Below are 15,676 nucleotides of genomic sequence, written 5' to 3'. Positions count from 1 at the left end.
GTGACTGTGGCCGTCCTGTCTGTCCACAATGGGTCTCTGGCTGGATCTTCGGCCACATTAGCCTGAAGCCTTCTTTCTCAAGAACCACCCTGTCTAACTCTTTGCTTCTCACGGTGTGTCTCCTCTGAAGGGCTGATGGGAGGCCACCTGTTTGCCCCAGGTGTCTAGTTCCTGAGCTGGGGGGTGGGAGGGTGTGGGCCCGATGAGGTGAGGACCTGTTGGTGGAGAGGAGTGTCCGGGGAGGTGGGTGGGAAGAGGGGCTCCGCACTCCAGGTTGTCGCCATGCTCAGTGTGAGCAGTGGGCGTGCCGTGCCCGTGGGGAGCTCGTCCTGCGCTTCACTCGCGAACCCAGGGCTGCCCTGCGGGTCTCTTGGTGTTTGTCCTTTCCTCTTGGATGCTTTCTGCAGTAAATGGAAAGCTTAAGGGGGCGTGTGCTCTTTGGGTGCCCCGGTTCAGAGCCCCTGAGCTGCCTCCTGTAGGAAGGGAAATGGAACCACCGTCAGCAGCAGCATGTTGAGTTTAGCTGTCCAGGTTCCTGTCCAGATCACAATACGTCTGGGGAGAAAATGCTTCTTTTTTTTTTCAATGGCTCTGGGGGTTACAGACCTACCGTCGGCAGGATATGCGGGAGCTATTTGATTTTGCTGTCACCCAGTGTTTTGCCAGATCCAAGGGCCTGTGTCTACTGGCCTCAGTAGCTCCTTCAAAAGATGCACTAGCGATAAAGAACCCGTCTGCCAGCCTAGGAGACGCAGAGACTCAGGTTCGATCCCGGGGTCAGGAAGATCCCCTGGAGAAGGGAATGGCAACCCATTCCAGTCTTCTTGCCTGGAGCATCCCATGGACAGAGGAGCCTGGCGGGCCACAGTCCATGGGATCACAAAGAGTCGGACATGGCTGAAGCGACTTAGCACACAAAGGCACTGGCCCCCAGGGACAAGGCCGGCTTTGCTCAGTTGTCAGTAGGTGCTGTAGAACCAGCAGGATGAGTCGGGTGCATGAACTTCCTTGTCTGGGCTTTTGCTGGATTCTGTGCAAAGCTAAGGATGCTGGCTGGCCTCCCTCCGCCCTGCCCGAGTCCCTCTGCGCTTCGGGCCCGTCGAGGCGTGGCCGGGAGATGAACCTCCCCTCCCAGCGCCCACCTGCCTCCCGGGAACTGCACGTCGGAAGTGATGTCACGCGCTCCTTTGACATTTCTTTTCTCCCCTTTTCATTTGTTTCTTTTCCTTTTTGTTTTCTCTCTTTCTCCCCCTCCCCTCTCTGCTCTCGGGATGCAGCCAAACGCAAAGCATGGAAATTAAACCGTGTTGGTAGCCTGCGAAATATTTACAGCAGCAGCGCCAACACCGAAGGTAACGCCGCCCCGCCCCACAGCCTCCGCACCCCGACCCTGTCCCTCCCGCCTCCCCGCCTTCCTTCCCTCCCGGCAGAAACGGAAATGCGAGTTGCCCAAAGCTGCATGCACCCCAGTTGTGTTTGCAGAGTCATTCCTGTGGTCTTTTCATCTTTGTGTTTGTGTGTTTGATTTTTTTTTTTTTTTTACCATTCATGTTCCTTTCAGCTTACTTAAATTTTGACCTTTCCCTTGCCGTCCTAGACTAGTGATGTTTAAATTACTTCAGAAACCTATTTTCTCCTCTTTTTTTTCTTCTCCTTTCTACATGTGGGCACTCTGTGTAATATTTCCCAAGTTATTACAGTTTTTAAAAGTGTTAGTATCAGGTGTAATGATCTGTAGCCGAATACAATAGTGTGCCGTGACATTTAAGTAACAGTCTTAATTTGTTTTGTGGAAACATTCTCCGTAATGCTCTCTGCAGCTCTAATCCAGAAGCAGCCAGGCCCGGGTCATTTGCATGGGCTGCTATCGCTTGTAAATTCAGTATATTGTTGTGTTTCTAAAGGTCATCCGGTGCCAAAGTTCACAAATTGACTTGCGTTGCTTTTTTCACCAAGACAGCCGTCATTGCTTTTGTATAATAGCAGATTGAATTTCCCCCCCTTCCCTGCCTTCATTTGAAACAACACAATTATAAATTGCCCTTTTTTTTATGATTACAAATGTCAAGGGTCAGAATTATTTTTATGCCAGGCAAAAGAAAACCACCCCCATCAGCCTCAGCCCTTGTAAGGGAGGCTGGCGTATAACACTTGTGATGCAAAATAGGTCACAATCCAGCGATCTCGGTATAATAGGGGGACTTTTATTTTTTTTCACTTAAGTGCAAGCCAAATGGGTCAAGTAATCGCAAGCTCGTGCCCTAACACTAATTGACTTATTTGGGGATGATTATAACAGTAATATTTTTCTTAATGTCACTGTTTTCTGGGCTGTTGATTTTAGCGATTGCCAAGCAGTGGCATTAAATCTCTTGTAAATTTTAAATTGCACGCTATTTCTGTAAACAAGTCCCCCTCTTCACATCCCGATCATTAACCTTTGCTGATTTATATCACCATCGTTTTTTCCTTTCTTTCACAATTACTCCTGTCTCGCCACCCAAAGCCCAGCTCTCGGCCAGGAAAAAAAAAATAGGAGTCTGAAAAACAAAATTACATTTTCATGATGGCTTGTTAAAGACCTATTGTTTTAATCATAATCTTTTTTTTTTTTTCATTCCTCAAGGGGAAACTGTCGTCTGTTAAGGTACCAGAGGAGCTTGACCCCACCCCCAAACCTTGGTATTTTCTTTCAAGAGAGACAAAAATGAGAGAAAAATAGTAGACGCTTAGAAGCAGTCCCTTGCAGTATCGTTTTCTGCCGTCTTTTAAGGGTATTGCGTGTCCTCATTCTCTATGTTTTAATGTTAGTTTTTCGGTGTAGGGTTCATGATCATCTCTCTTCCTCTGTCCCTATCAGATGTGTTTTTCTTGTGTGTGCACATTTGTTACAACAAATTTGTTTATTGACCTCCAGCCTTTAAGCAATATTTGTGAGGTCTGGTTTTACCTGTGGTTGTATACAAAACTGGGTCGGGGGAGGAGTCAGGCAGACAGTCCTCCCACCCCCGAGACTTGCTGATGGGGTCTTCAGGAAAGTGTCCCACGACAGGTGTGCCGATTTGCAGAAGTGGGACCTTCTCAGCCTTGACCAACCAGGTAACCTGCACAGTCCGCCCGGCCCAGCACTGCTGGGTGAGGCGGTACCGTGATGCTCTCTGCTCTCTGCAATCGGTAACTACAGCAGCGGTGCAGTGCACTCAGGGTCCCGTCAGCTGCCAGTACTCCAGGCAGTCCTGCCGATGCCGGAGTAAACAGTGGCCAGTTCTCTGTCACGCTTGCCTTCTTTGCTGTTCAGCACGCGGTTACGTTTACCAATCTTCACGTGAGCGACGTGACCATTCTTCGTTTACTTTGCCTTTCTTTCGAGACTGTTATCTGTATGTACCACGTTTCATGTCATACAGCTTTTAAGATGACAGTACTGAATTCTTGTAACTGTATGAAAATACTGGAACGCCTTTCTGATTTCTCATCTTTTGCTACATGGTATCACCGCCTATTTTCTGTCTATAAATTGATCCTTCATGAAAAGTCATGTTTCAAACATACTAACTTTTGTGGTAACCTGAGTCCTTGAGTGTTCCCCTAAAGATAACCTGAATGGAATGTTTTTTAAACTGGTTCGCTTGAGTAATTTGTTCAGCTGCTGCTGCTAAGTCATTTCAGTCGTGTCCGACTCGGTGCGACCCCATAGACGGCAGCCCACCAGGCTCCCCCATCCCTGGGATTCTCCAGGCAAGAACACTGGAGTGGGTTGCCATTTCCTTCTCCAATGCATGAAAGTGAAAAGTGAAGTCGCTCAGTCGTGTCCAACTCTTCGTGACCCCGTGGACTGCAGCCTACCAGGCTCCTCCGTCCATGGGATTTTCCAGGCAAGAGTACTGGAGTGGGTTGCCATTGCCTTCTCCAGTTTGTTCAGAGGTATCCACAAAATACTGTTGACACCAGAGTTTCCTGTAGAGGGAGTTAGAACTTGAGTTTCGGGGGTGGTGGGCAGGCCCTGTCCAAGGAGCTTTTCCACACCGCTCCATCCAGCCCCAGAGAGAACAGCCCAGACATGGTGGGGCTCACCCCAGGACTCAGGCTGGTGACAGACGGGCAAGACCAAGAAATGAACCTGATGGAAAGGTTCATTTGAAATCTCAAAATGAAAGCTCGCTCCAAAGCCCTTTCTCGCTCATCTTCATTCTTCTGGCCCCAGGGCTAGGTCTTCTCATTGAATCTTCGCTGCCAGGTAGGTACTTCGTTACAGGTGGGAGTTTAAACGAGTCAGATGGTTTTCTGCAGGACCGGGAGCTGGCCATGTTCCAGAGACAGGCCATGTGCCTGGATCTCTCAGCTCCGTGACCCTTCTCCTGGGTTCTTGTGGAAAGAGTCAAGGATGAAGGTCAGGAGTGGATGAAAATAAACAGAACTAATTAGGGACACACATGGACAGGATTAGAAAACAAACAAAAATATGTTCTCTTCCACTTTTTTTTCTGTCCACTGGGACTAATTATCTCTGAAACCAAGCTGGAAAACTTGTTCGTATTATTATATTGCCCTAATTTTTAAACCTCCGTTTACTTTATAAAAACTCAGTTCTTTCCCAAAGTTGGTGAAATTTAAATTCCTTCAACAAGAAAGCAACTTTAATTTTTCCACCTCAGAAGCCTGTGTGCGAGGTGGGATGGAAGGTTTGTGATGCGATTCTTCACTTCGTAGCTGCCTGTTAAGCCAAGGGGAAAACATATCTGAAGTCCGGTGGGTGAGGCTGGACTTGGGAATGCTCAACTCCAAGGGAAACATGTTTCTGGAAAGAGAGACCTGAGCAGAAGTGGACGCATGGCCGGGCAGCCGGCTGCGTGGTCTGTGAGCAGCATCACCCTGGCGGGATGACGCGGAACCCATGTGCGTGTGCTCAGGCCTCACGTTCCTTGCACCGCTGGGGTGGGTCGGACCATCACCCACTGTGCGGTGGGTCAAGCATGGACTCTCCTGGGAGTTTTCATCTCTCCCTGCTCCTAAGAAGAAGGCACACGGTGAAGTGTAAATGGGTACAGAAGAGATGCATCGGGGATCGAGGAGCGTTTCCGGGGGCGTCAGGCCCACCCACGTCATATGCCTGGGACAGGCCGTGTCAGTCGACTGCCAGCTGGGTTCAGTACAGCCCGAAGTGCCGGCCCACCCCTGGTGTACACTCCGTGTCTGTGGATCTGGAACTTGCCCCAGAGGCAGGCGTGTGATGCCCGTCTGGGTCCTTGGCCACAGTGCAAAGGCCAGATGGGGGAACTCGGAGGTGCCAGGCACCGTGGTTCCACACAGGCCCCATTGTGGAGAAACACGAGTCTCATTCTGGTTGGTCCCTCAGGCCCCGGTCATGCTCACACCCCCTTCCTCCAGTGGACGGCCAAGAGTGTCCCTCTTCTAGGAGCAGACACAAGCAGGCCAGTCTGTGGCCGGCCTAACTCTGCAATGTCCCCTCCACCCTCTGGAGTCCTCAGGCACAGATCTGAGATGCCCACCTCATCCATGTCTTGTTCAATTACAGGTGATGTGCACGTGCTCCCACCTGTCAAGGTCCCACGGACGGTGCAGGTGCCCAGAGCTGGACCCCAGGCAGATGGAGGGCCAGGCTGACAGTCAGCCCAGGGAGGGTCAGACAGAGACCCTGAGGCAGGGTGAGAAAGGAGAATTTCCAACCAGGATTTGGTGGCCTGGAGGTTGAGAGGAGACTGAGGCCACATTGGACTCGGGAGTCCGGAGCCGTGATGGGCCCCAGGGCTGAGGACTCAGATTTTCTGGCATCCTGTCCTGTGACCACCCCCACCCCACCCCAGCAAACCTTATGCCCCAGTGACCTTCCCCAAGCCCCGTGTGCGTGTTGACCTGTGCGGGGCCACCGTCTGAGGCTGCCTTCCACACTACAGCCAGGCTCTTCTTCACCATAAGTCATTCACGTACTTGTCGTCAAAGCCTGGTTCCTGATCAGAAAACATCAAACTATCTTAAGCAGCTAGTCCCAGTCCAGTTCTTGTATCCCTACTTCTTAGCTCAAAGCTGGGGCCATCCGCACACCCTCTCTGCACCTCGGTGTCCCCATCTGTAAAGTGGAGACAGTCGGTGAGGTCATGTGTCCAGAGACAGGTAATGCGGCGCCCACACTCACCACTACCACCACTCCTGGTGTCAGAAACACCACGGACACGCTCAAAGAAATTCAGAAGATTGAGCATCATCTGCACAGCAGGGAGCTGAAATTCAGCAGAAAGTGTTGCCCCTGAAAGTGTAAGAGGGAATTTTAAAAGTCAAACTTCCTTTTCCCAGACGCGTTTCTCTGGCTCTCCCAGTTCCACTGTACCCTCATCCTCCAAAGACCCATCAGATGTAGAAACTGGGCTCCTGAGTCCAACATGCCTCCGTCCAATCCCAGCTCTGCCACGCCCCAGCTCCCTGAATTCCTGGGGCTGCTGGGCCTCTCCTCCCCTGCTTAGTTTTCTTTCTCCAAAATGGAGACTGTAAAACCTGCGTCAAAGGGCAGCTGAAGAAGAAATTGAGAGAGGTAGACGAAGCCCTGACTGTGGAACTGGGTACACTCTGGTTGCTGTGAAACTGTCATAAAGGCTTACGTCATAGAAAACCACCTCTGGGAACACGCTGCACGAAGCGCAGACGTTTTAGGCCTGTGGAATGTGTCCGTACAGGGCAGGATTGACCAAAGCCCGCCCTCTTCAACCACGAACAGCCAAGATCTCATGCAGATAAATCCAGATTTAGGAAGCCCTTTTGCGGGAGCTTGCTCCAGGATTTGACTTTCTGGGGAGAGAAGCAAGATTGCAAGCTTTTTCCAGCCCTCAGCATTTCAAAGAAGGTGAGATTGATAATCATCCCTGTGCTGAGCTGCAGCCGGGAGAGAAGAGCTGCAGGTGGGGGCAGCATGGAAGGTTCTGGAACCTGCCGGTTGGCGTGTCCTTGTTCTCGCCCTGGGCCCCATGTCCCAGTAGATTCGGAAAGCAGGGGACCTCTGAAAAGTGATGAATGTTAAGTTAGAATGAGTAACACGTGGTGAGCATCGCTTAGTAACCAGGTAAATGACACCAGGGGTCTCTGAGTTCCCTATTTCTAAACCGAAAGCTGGGGCCTTGAGTATTCCCGGGGTGCCTGGGCCTGAGTGGGTGCCAGGCAGTGTGTTAACACAGCCACCTTCTGCCTCCTGAGATGGTTTCATTTGGGGATCCAATCACTTGCCGTAATTCAGAAGTCGTGCGTGGCCCCCAACGGTTTCAGGAGCAACAGCTGTCTCATGGCCTGGCTCTCCGGCTGCCCTTGCACCTCTGACTAATGTGCTGGGGAAATCGAAACTTTCTCTGTGTTTCATGAGGATCTTCCTGTGATAACGCGGAGCAGTAAACAGTCCTAACTCTGTGACCTCCCTCTGGGGTCTTGCTTTTTCACGACATGAATTCTGCTCTTGTCCTAAATTAAGCCACAGTACAACACCTCAGTCAGACTCTGGGCTAAACAAATATATTTACCAAGCTGAGAGCTTGCAACAATATTTACCGGAGAACCATGGCCTGCGTGTGTCTATAAAGACTAATGATTTTTTTTTCTTTTTGTTTAAAATGAGCAGCTTCTTAAGTGGAAGAGGGCATTTTTTTTAACTAATTTTTTTTTTGCTATAGGTCTTGGGTCTGCACAATCCCAGACACCGTATTCTTCACATTTATCTCTTCTTACAAAAAACTGAAAATAAATAGAAACTGACTTTCAATGTTATGGTGGGTTTGGGCTAATAAACGTGGGTCGTTTTCATCATAGTTGGGTAAAATATCTAAACCACATGCTTATTGAATATACGCTTTGAAAGCAGAAGTATTGAACTATTTTACAAATCGTAGGACTCCTCAAAATTAGCATAAAAGCCTGAGGCTGTGTTTGACCAAGCCTGGCGTAGTCTCCAAGGGTACAGATTGTGTGGGACCTAGGAACGGGGCAGACTAGCAAATGCGTTCCATCTTGGTTTCCAACTTAGATGAATAATAATGGCTACCTGGAGAATTTTGCTGACAAAGGTCCATATAGTCAAAGCTACAGCTTTTCCAGTAGTCACATACAGATGTGAGAGTTGGACCATAAAGAAGGCTGAGCACAGAAGGATTGATGTTTTTGAATTGTGGTGTTGGAGAAGACTGTTGAGAGTCCCTTGGACAGCAAGGAGATCCAACCAGCCCACCCTAAAGGAAATCAACCCTGAGTATTCATTGGAAGGACTGATGCTGAAGCTTCGAGTACTTTGGTCACCTGATGCAAAGAGCTGACTCATTGACAAAGACCCTGATGCTGGGAAAGATTGAAGGCAGGAGGAGAAGGGGACGACAGAGGATGAGATGGTTGGATGGCATCACTGACGCGATGGACACAAGTTGGAGCAAACTCCGGCAGGTAGTGAAGCACGGGGAAGCCTGGTGCGCTGCAGTCCTTGGGGTCACAAAGAGTCAGACACGACTGAGCGACTGAACAACACCAGCCTGGAGAACTGGACTGGGAAGGACTCTGAGGCTCCATCAGGCTGTTTGGGGTTAGTGATGAAGGTCTGGAAGGCACATCATGCCTTTGTCACCATAGTCCGTCCCTTTCCTTCTGGGACCACAGAGCTGAGACCAGCTGGGTGAAGTGGGCAGCTCAAGACTCCTAGTTAGGGCATGGCGGGACAGGAAGGGAGAAGGGCGTTCTGGGAGAGAGGACCCCGAAAGTGGGAGCCCACGACCTGAAGGATGCAAAGAAAAGACAATGCGGAGGTTCAGGCAGAAACAGGGAGATGTGTACGGCGGAATCCCTTGGCTGTGCACCTGAAGCTCTCACAACATTGCTAATCGGCCCTACCCCAAAACAGAAAGTTAAAAGGAGGGAGAAGGAGCAGGGAGAAACCCGCTGCAGAATCTGCAGGAGAAAGAGTGCCTGCGTTGCTGTTAACACAGTCATCAGAGTGCCGTGCTGAACCCTAACACGAAAGTCCCAATTCTGCCAACAGACGTCACAAGCGCAGAGGACAGCAGTTTCCCCATGAGCCTCGGTTACACGATGGTCGGGGCACTTTGAAAGGGTGACCGTCGAAAAGCCTCTGGAGTTGGTGGCACCTCGACTCTTTGGCCACCTCTACCAAAGACACGTGGTCCCTCCATCCTGGACGCTGTCAACTCTGCACCATTAAAATAGCAGGTTTTCATCATGTATTTGTCGTTAACTGTATCCAGTAGGACGCTTAGCCTTATGCATAGAAATGGACATCAGGGTCTAGGTCCCAGGTTTGTAGGGGAGCTGGCGAACACGGACCAGATTCCTCACCTGGCGAACGAGGAGTGTGGAATGAGTGATGTCTGCGGACACCTTGAGTCCTTGCAAACGCAGAAGAGAAACCGATCTATTCAGCATCACCATACACAGTACACCTGCATCTCGCAGGCCCTGCTAAGCCGCTGTGCATCCGACAGCAGGAGGGTCCCGACCCTCTCAGCCTCCGCAGAAGCACGGGGTCCTCGTTCTCCTAGTGGGCAGCTCAAGACGGATCTCCCGCCCCTCAAGACAGGAGGTACACCTCCGTCTGTCTCGCCTTCCACCCACTCCCCAAAAGGCATCCTCGTCAGGTGTGCCCTGTTGAAAACAACCTCCAAATGGAAATCAGTTGCAGCTGCCTTTAGCCCTTTAACCCTTTGTCTACTAAGACTCCGCAAAAATAATTGATGACTGATTGGCCCATTAACCTTTAAAAAAAAAAAAAGTTTGACAGCCCGGACTTGTGTAATGAGGAGGGATTTCTTGTGAAATCAGTCTGATGGCTGAGTTGCTTTCCCCTTAGGAGGCGAAATGAGCCCCACGGGACCTCGTCTGCATGGAAACTGGACGCAATTAGTGTAATATCCGGTGTTATTAATGTCGTTTGGAATAATTGGGCAGGTTGGTTTCGACAGGTTCATGGTGCTAAAATACTATTATAGTGGACTTTCCACAGCTAACCGTTAAACACGGAAAACTGTTTAAATCCCTATGAGCCTAATCACAGAACTTTATGAAAGCGCTAAGCCCTGGAATGTCACACTGTGACACAACACCATTCTTTCTTTGCGGGCTCTGGGTGTGGCGGGCTTTGATTTTTTTTTCATGACCAAGGGAAGGGGGGGGTTGAATTTTCATGATCACTTGTGTATCTAAGGCTGAGAAACAACCTGTCCGTTAGATGTCATCAGGAATTTCTACAGGCTGAATTCTGTATTTACAGAATGAATTAAATATAAGCCGCCGTAATGGTCACGGAGAGGCAGTTTGTAGTAGAGAAATGAAAATGCTTGAAACCCAGCCACTGAGAACTTCAGCCTTCTCACTCCTCACCTTTTAAATGAGGGTGACGTTGGAGAGGAGCGCCCTGTCTTTCTGACTCACTGGTCTCTCACCAACAATTATGTTTATTTTTATTTTTTTATCTGGTTGCAAATACTAAAGTAGCATCCCAGAGTCGCTTCAAGGATGTGAGGGGATCCTTCTGGTCCACTGGTGGTTGGAATAGGGCTGTGTCACCTAATAGAAGTCCTATTTGAACGTGGGGAGGAGCTTGTGAGTATCCTGTCCACACAGACAAAGGGATAATTTTTCGTGTTTAGGTCCCCAGATCTACCGTTTACTTAATGAGTGTCAGCTCCATGGTATAGAAATACAAGCCAGGACTAAATCTAGGGCTAAATTTAGAGGTTTACCATGTGTTGACCTAAGAAGATATGACCAGGCAGCAGCCCAGAGGCTCCCATTAGGGACAGATCTTTTCTCCATTGGATTCATCAGGACCGGATTTGGAAGTGATGAAAATTTAAATGGATTTAGGCAGGAAGAAAAAGGGGAGGGAGGAGAATGGATTAACTTGTCCAAACCAGTTGTAGGACAGGTGACTGGAGCTGGCTGCAGGGACCTGGGGATCTGGCAGGCATTGGGTCCATCCCACTCCTGCTTCCCTCTGCTGGTCAGCAGCGTTCTCACCTGTCCACAGGTAGTGGCCTCGATGGCAGAGGGTTTCCTGCCCGTGAATGGGCTGGAAACAGTGGGCTGTGTCTGGTCAGGTCCCAGATGAGAAGGAAGGAGTGCTTTGGCCCCGACTTGGGTAAGAGCACTAGGTTGATGTGTCCCCACTAGGACAGACCCGAGAGACCACAGGTATCCCTGACTCTGACTGTCCTGGTGTCCGTGGGTGTGTCCCTCCTCCCTGTGTGGACCGATCGCTGGCTACAGGGTGGGATATGCAGGAAGATGGCAGCTGGAACATCCCCAGCTGATGACTGCCACATCCACAGCCATGTGTCCCCAGCATTCTCCAGATGTGATGAGTTAAAAAGAAATATGACACTGGGAATGAACTGGTGGTCCAGTAGTTGAGACTTCGGCCTTCCAAAACGAGGACACAGGTTCGATCCCAGTGTGGGTAGGGGAGAACTGGGATCCCGCATGCCAAGCAGTGCAGCCAAAACATTTTAAATATAATAATAATTTTAAAACACAAAAAGAGAAATATAACACTAGTGATTAGGAGTTTCTGGGGAAATTACCTTTAAAAGAGTTCATTACCTTGTTCTGATATCAGGAGTGAGGGGGAAATAACAGAAAAATTCAGTTGAAAGTGCAGAGACCCCTCCACCTCCCACTGGATACCCTAGGAGAAATTTTTTTTGATGTTTGTTTGTTCTTAAGAAACAAAGCTGTGCCGGCCACCTTGAGAGAAGAAAGTAATCAGAGTAAATGAGATGATGCCAAGAAAGTCCTAGCGTTGTTCCTGACACAAACTTGGAGCCCAGTAGAATTATTTTCATATTTATTATTCCATGCGGTAGATTCACTACAGAGAAACAAGTATTTTTTCATGGAAGTCATATGTAGCATGTATGTAACTGTAACTTCTATAATGTAACTGTTCTATAATCCTTTTTCTTAATTTTTTTTAATCTTAGGAGGCAAAGGAAAGTCACAATGCAGATATAATTCAGTTCTGAAAACTCTAACTGTATCTGTGTTAACATATTATTGTTGTTGTTTAGTCACTAAGTCGTGTCCAACCCATTTTCAGCCTCATGGACTGTAGCCCGTCAGGCTCCTCTATCCATGGGATTTCCCAGGCAAGAATACTGGAGTGGGTTGTTGCCATTTATTTCTCCAGGGGATCTTAACGACCCAGGAATTGAACCCACATCTCCTGCATTGACCAGTGAATTCTTTACCACTGCTTCATCAGGGAAGTTAACATATTGGGCTTCTATGGTAGCTCAGGCGATAAAGAATTCACCTGCAATGCAGGAGACCCCGGCTTGATTGCTGGGTCGGGAAGATCCCCTGGAGAAAGAATTGGCCACCCACTCCAGTATTCTGGCCTGGAGAATTCCATGGACAGAGGAGCCTGGCGGGCTGCAGTCCATAGGATCGCAAAGAGTTAGACACGACTGAGCAACTTTCAACATATTAACCTCCCTCAAAAAGAAAAACAGCCACGTGCCAGCAGTATCCAGGGAAACACACGAAGCTGTCAGCATACGCTGGGGTCCATGGATGCTGCTGGCGTAGTGATTGCACCTAAACTTCGTGCACGGATTTCACCCCTTCCTCAGGAAGTAAGGTTGCCTAGCTGACTGACTCTGTATAAAGACATCTTCGCCAGGGCCTGAAATCCAGAAGAAGGCCGGGCTGCCGCTGCACTGAGACAGCATGGGGGGTGGTCCATCTCGTCCTCCTCCGTGTCTTCTCCATGCTGAGTTGGGCCCCGTCCTGCAGGTAGCCCAGATGTCCACATCCACAGCTCAGCAAGGAGCCCCTGAGTGTGGCCCACTGGGGAGAGGCCAGCCCAGCAACACAGGCACCACCCAAGACGCCTTTATTCCAGAGCTGTGGCCTGATCCGCCATGGACAAGACTTAAAGGAGCATCCCTTTGTCTCTCCAGGATGAGGCCAAACCATTCGGTTAAAACAAGAAAAAATTCACCTAAGAACGTTTGGTCAGCGTTTCACTGCCTAGTGAGCTACTATGAAGTGAAATGCGGTGACCACAAGTCCCGACTCATACCTGCCCGTGGCTGAGAGCTCAGGGCCCAAGAACACGCTTCACACCCTAGAAGCACAACGCGCTCACGGACAGTCACAGCCACCACTGCTTATGGCTGCAGCTCTCAGTCACAGAAGTATTGGGACTGTGGGTGCTGAGTCCTGTGTTCATGGTTCGTATAATTAATCATGTGCCTTTCTGGCTTGACGGCCACCCCACTGGACACCCCCTCTCGAAAGGACACTGTGTCAGATGAATCGAGTTTGGGGTGTTTGCACAGTGGGTTCTTAATTATGACGTGAAACGTGGCTTTGCTTTCCAGGGTCATCCAGGCATGTTCCTGTGGCTCATCTTTCCAGTCCCAGCCTTTTCTCATGAACTGCTGTCAGCCAGGTTGGGGCACGGGACGCCTGCTTCCATTTGCTCTTTTGAGCCTCTCTGGTGTTACATTATCATTAGTGGGCTACCCAGGGTTTCATCTGCCAGAGACGAGTGCAACCTCTCTGGCCACGCACGCTCTTGAGTTAGTTCATCACCTTAAATGTGGTGTCCCGCCCTCTTTCCCACCAGTTACCACTGACTACAGGTCCCAAGTCACCCTCCATATTGTGACTTTGAGGGAACTGTTTGGCTCATTCACATTTCTTTGTATCTTTCCCTCCCCTCACAGATGAAAAGAAATGAATTTATAAACAGGTGCATCTAAATGTGATTTCTGTTAGATCCTTGTATACAGAAATGTAATGAACGTCTCATTATATTGGTCCTCTATCTTGCCCATTTACTAACTGCGAGTATTACTTCTCATCATTTGTAGATTCCTTGGGTTTCCTTTAACTGATGTGAGATGATTGCTTCTAACATTTCATCCTTAAGAATAATGTTCTTTGGGTTTGCATAGCTACTTTTTGTCCAGAAAAAGGATTCCCTTCTATTCCTAGTTTGATAAAAGATTTTAATCATATTTTAAATTTCCGTCTTCTTTGTTAGGGAGTCATACATACTACTTCTTTTCTCATAGAGGTGAACCCTGGGATTTTCTCATGTGTATCTAATTTACCGAGGTCTAAAATTAGTCCTTAACTCTCCTGGGTAACAATGCAAAATCCTAGGGCATTTTCACTCCTGGGTCCCCATCTCCACTTTACTTTCTCTAGAATTGGGTACTTCCCCAAATTAGCCATGATAAGAGAATTAGCATTTGGTATAATTTTTGTTTAGCTGTATCTGCATATGTATCTATGCATTTGCTCACCAACCCATCTGGCTCAAACCTTCTTTGTAGAATCTTCCGAATTCTACAGTTCCATTAGGGAAGGGCGCTCGGTCATTGACTCTTTCCATTTTTATATGAAAATACCTTGATTCTACTCTGGCTCTTGGAAGAGAGTTCTCCCAGCTCCGGGTGTCCCGTTGCATCCCAGCCGCCCTTCCCCTCCCGCTTCATGGACCCTCTTGTTCAGCCCCTTCACCGAGCAGTCAATCTGCTCCACATGATGCCCAGTTTGGCCCCTTTCAGGGGGTGGGCCTGCAACCTGCTCCTTTTCTCCCAGCGCTTTCCACACCACCACAAAGCACCCTCGTCACAGGAGCTTGAACAGTTGCCGGGAGGGAGGGTCACAGACATGTGAGAACCTGATGGGAGTCTTGGGTCCTCTTGTTGGAGAAATGTGACTGGGAGAGGCCCTGACCCACCTTCACCAGCTGCTCAGAGCAGGATCCGCGGACTGAGGCCTCCCCCACCAGCAGGTTAAACTCTGGAGGAGCACCGATGCTGATGTTGCGTAGAACGTGATACTGTTTTCATCAGAATATATAAAGACTCCATGAAAGGTGGCGCAGGCCTGTTTCCATGGCGGTCGGTGTTTGTTTAGGGGAGCAGTGCCCTGGCCTCAGGTATGGTGTGGCCGGCACAGACACGAGCGTTTGGTCCCCACCTGCCCGGGATCAGTGAGGTCGGGTGAGAGGGTCTCTCGGTCACAGGAGTAAGAGCTGCTTCTCTTCTGAGACCAAAGGGGAGGTGGAGAGGGGCCTGCAGGTGGTTGCAGGTGCTTCGGAGGCCGAGGGAGCATCCTTGTCTCAGAGGCTGATGGGCTCCCAGTGAGGCGGGGCCTTGGGAAGGGGCGTGGCCAGCCCGGGCAGTGTGGATCCCTCAGAGGTCAGAGGACAGAGGCCATGAGGGGTGCCTGGGACACAGGCTGAAGGAGCCAGCCGCATGGCAGACGGAGGTTTGTCAGGTGTGAGCAGAAAGAATGGCCACGTGTGGGTGACAGAGGCAACAGACCAGCAGCAGTCCGCCAGGTAGGCGCTGGGTCATTCGCGTTATTGATAACGATCGCTCGCCTGGGAGATGGTGACACCGCGCCATCCAGCAGCCAGTGATGGGACACTACCCATTGTCTGAGACGTGGTGCCTGGAAGTCCACGTGCAAACATCTTCACGGTTCCCTGCAGCTGCCTGTGCCGTCTGCACACGGCACCTCCTCTGCCTTTTGTTTTGTGTCTGAGGCAGGAGGGTAGATGAGAGCAGAGAGCATGCACCGGCACCCACGGGGGCAGTCCCGTGGCCCAGACCCCTGTGGGCCTGAGCTGTGCACATCACTTAGCTGGCAGGAAATG

General features: G+C 49.8%; 1 protein-coding gene across 7 annotated transcripts in view; it reads left to right on the top strand.

Annotated features, from left to right (window-relative positions):
* The window catches only part of AGAP1 (ArfGAP with GTPase domain, ankyrin repeat and PH domain 1), a 570,436-nt gene that overhangs the window by 486,573 nt on the left and 68,187 nt on the right, over positions 1–15,676 (top strand). The window contains exon 14 of one of the 7 annotated variants that reach the window (XM_088835101.1): positions 1,278–1,352. The exons of the other annotated variants lie outside the window; for them this stretch is intronic. Within the exon in view, the coding sequence (XP_088691227.1) occupies positions 1,278–1,352 (75 nt within the window). The remainder of the gene's footprint in view (positions 1–1,277; positions 1,353–15,676) is intronic. 7 annotated transcript variants of the gene reach the window in all.

The sequence above is a fragment of the Moschus berezovskii genome, chromosome 4 (genome assembly GCF_049115385.1).
Source record: "Moschus berezovskii isolate FMDL1 chromosome 4, NW_MosBer_1.0, whole genome shotgun sequence".
NCBI classification, from domain to species: Eukaryota; Metazoa; Chordata; class Mammalia; order Artiodactyla; family Moschidae; genus Moschus; species Moschus berezovskii.
Note: the sequence above shows the minus strand (reverse complement) of the source record. Positions and strands in the feature narration are given on the sequence as shown.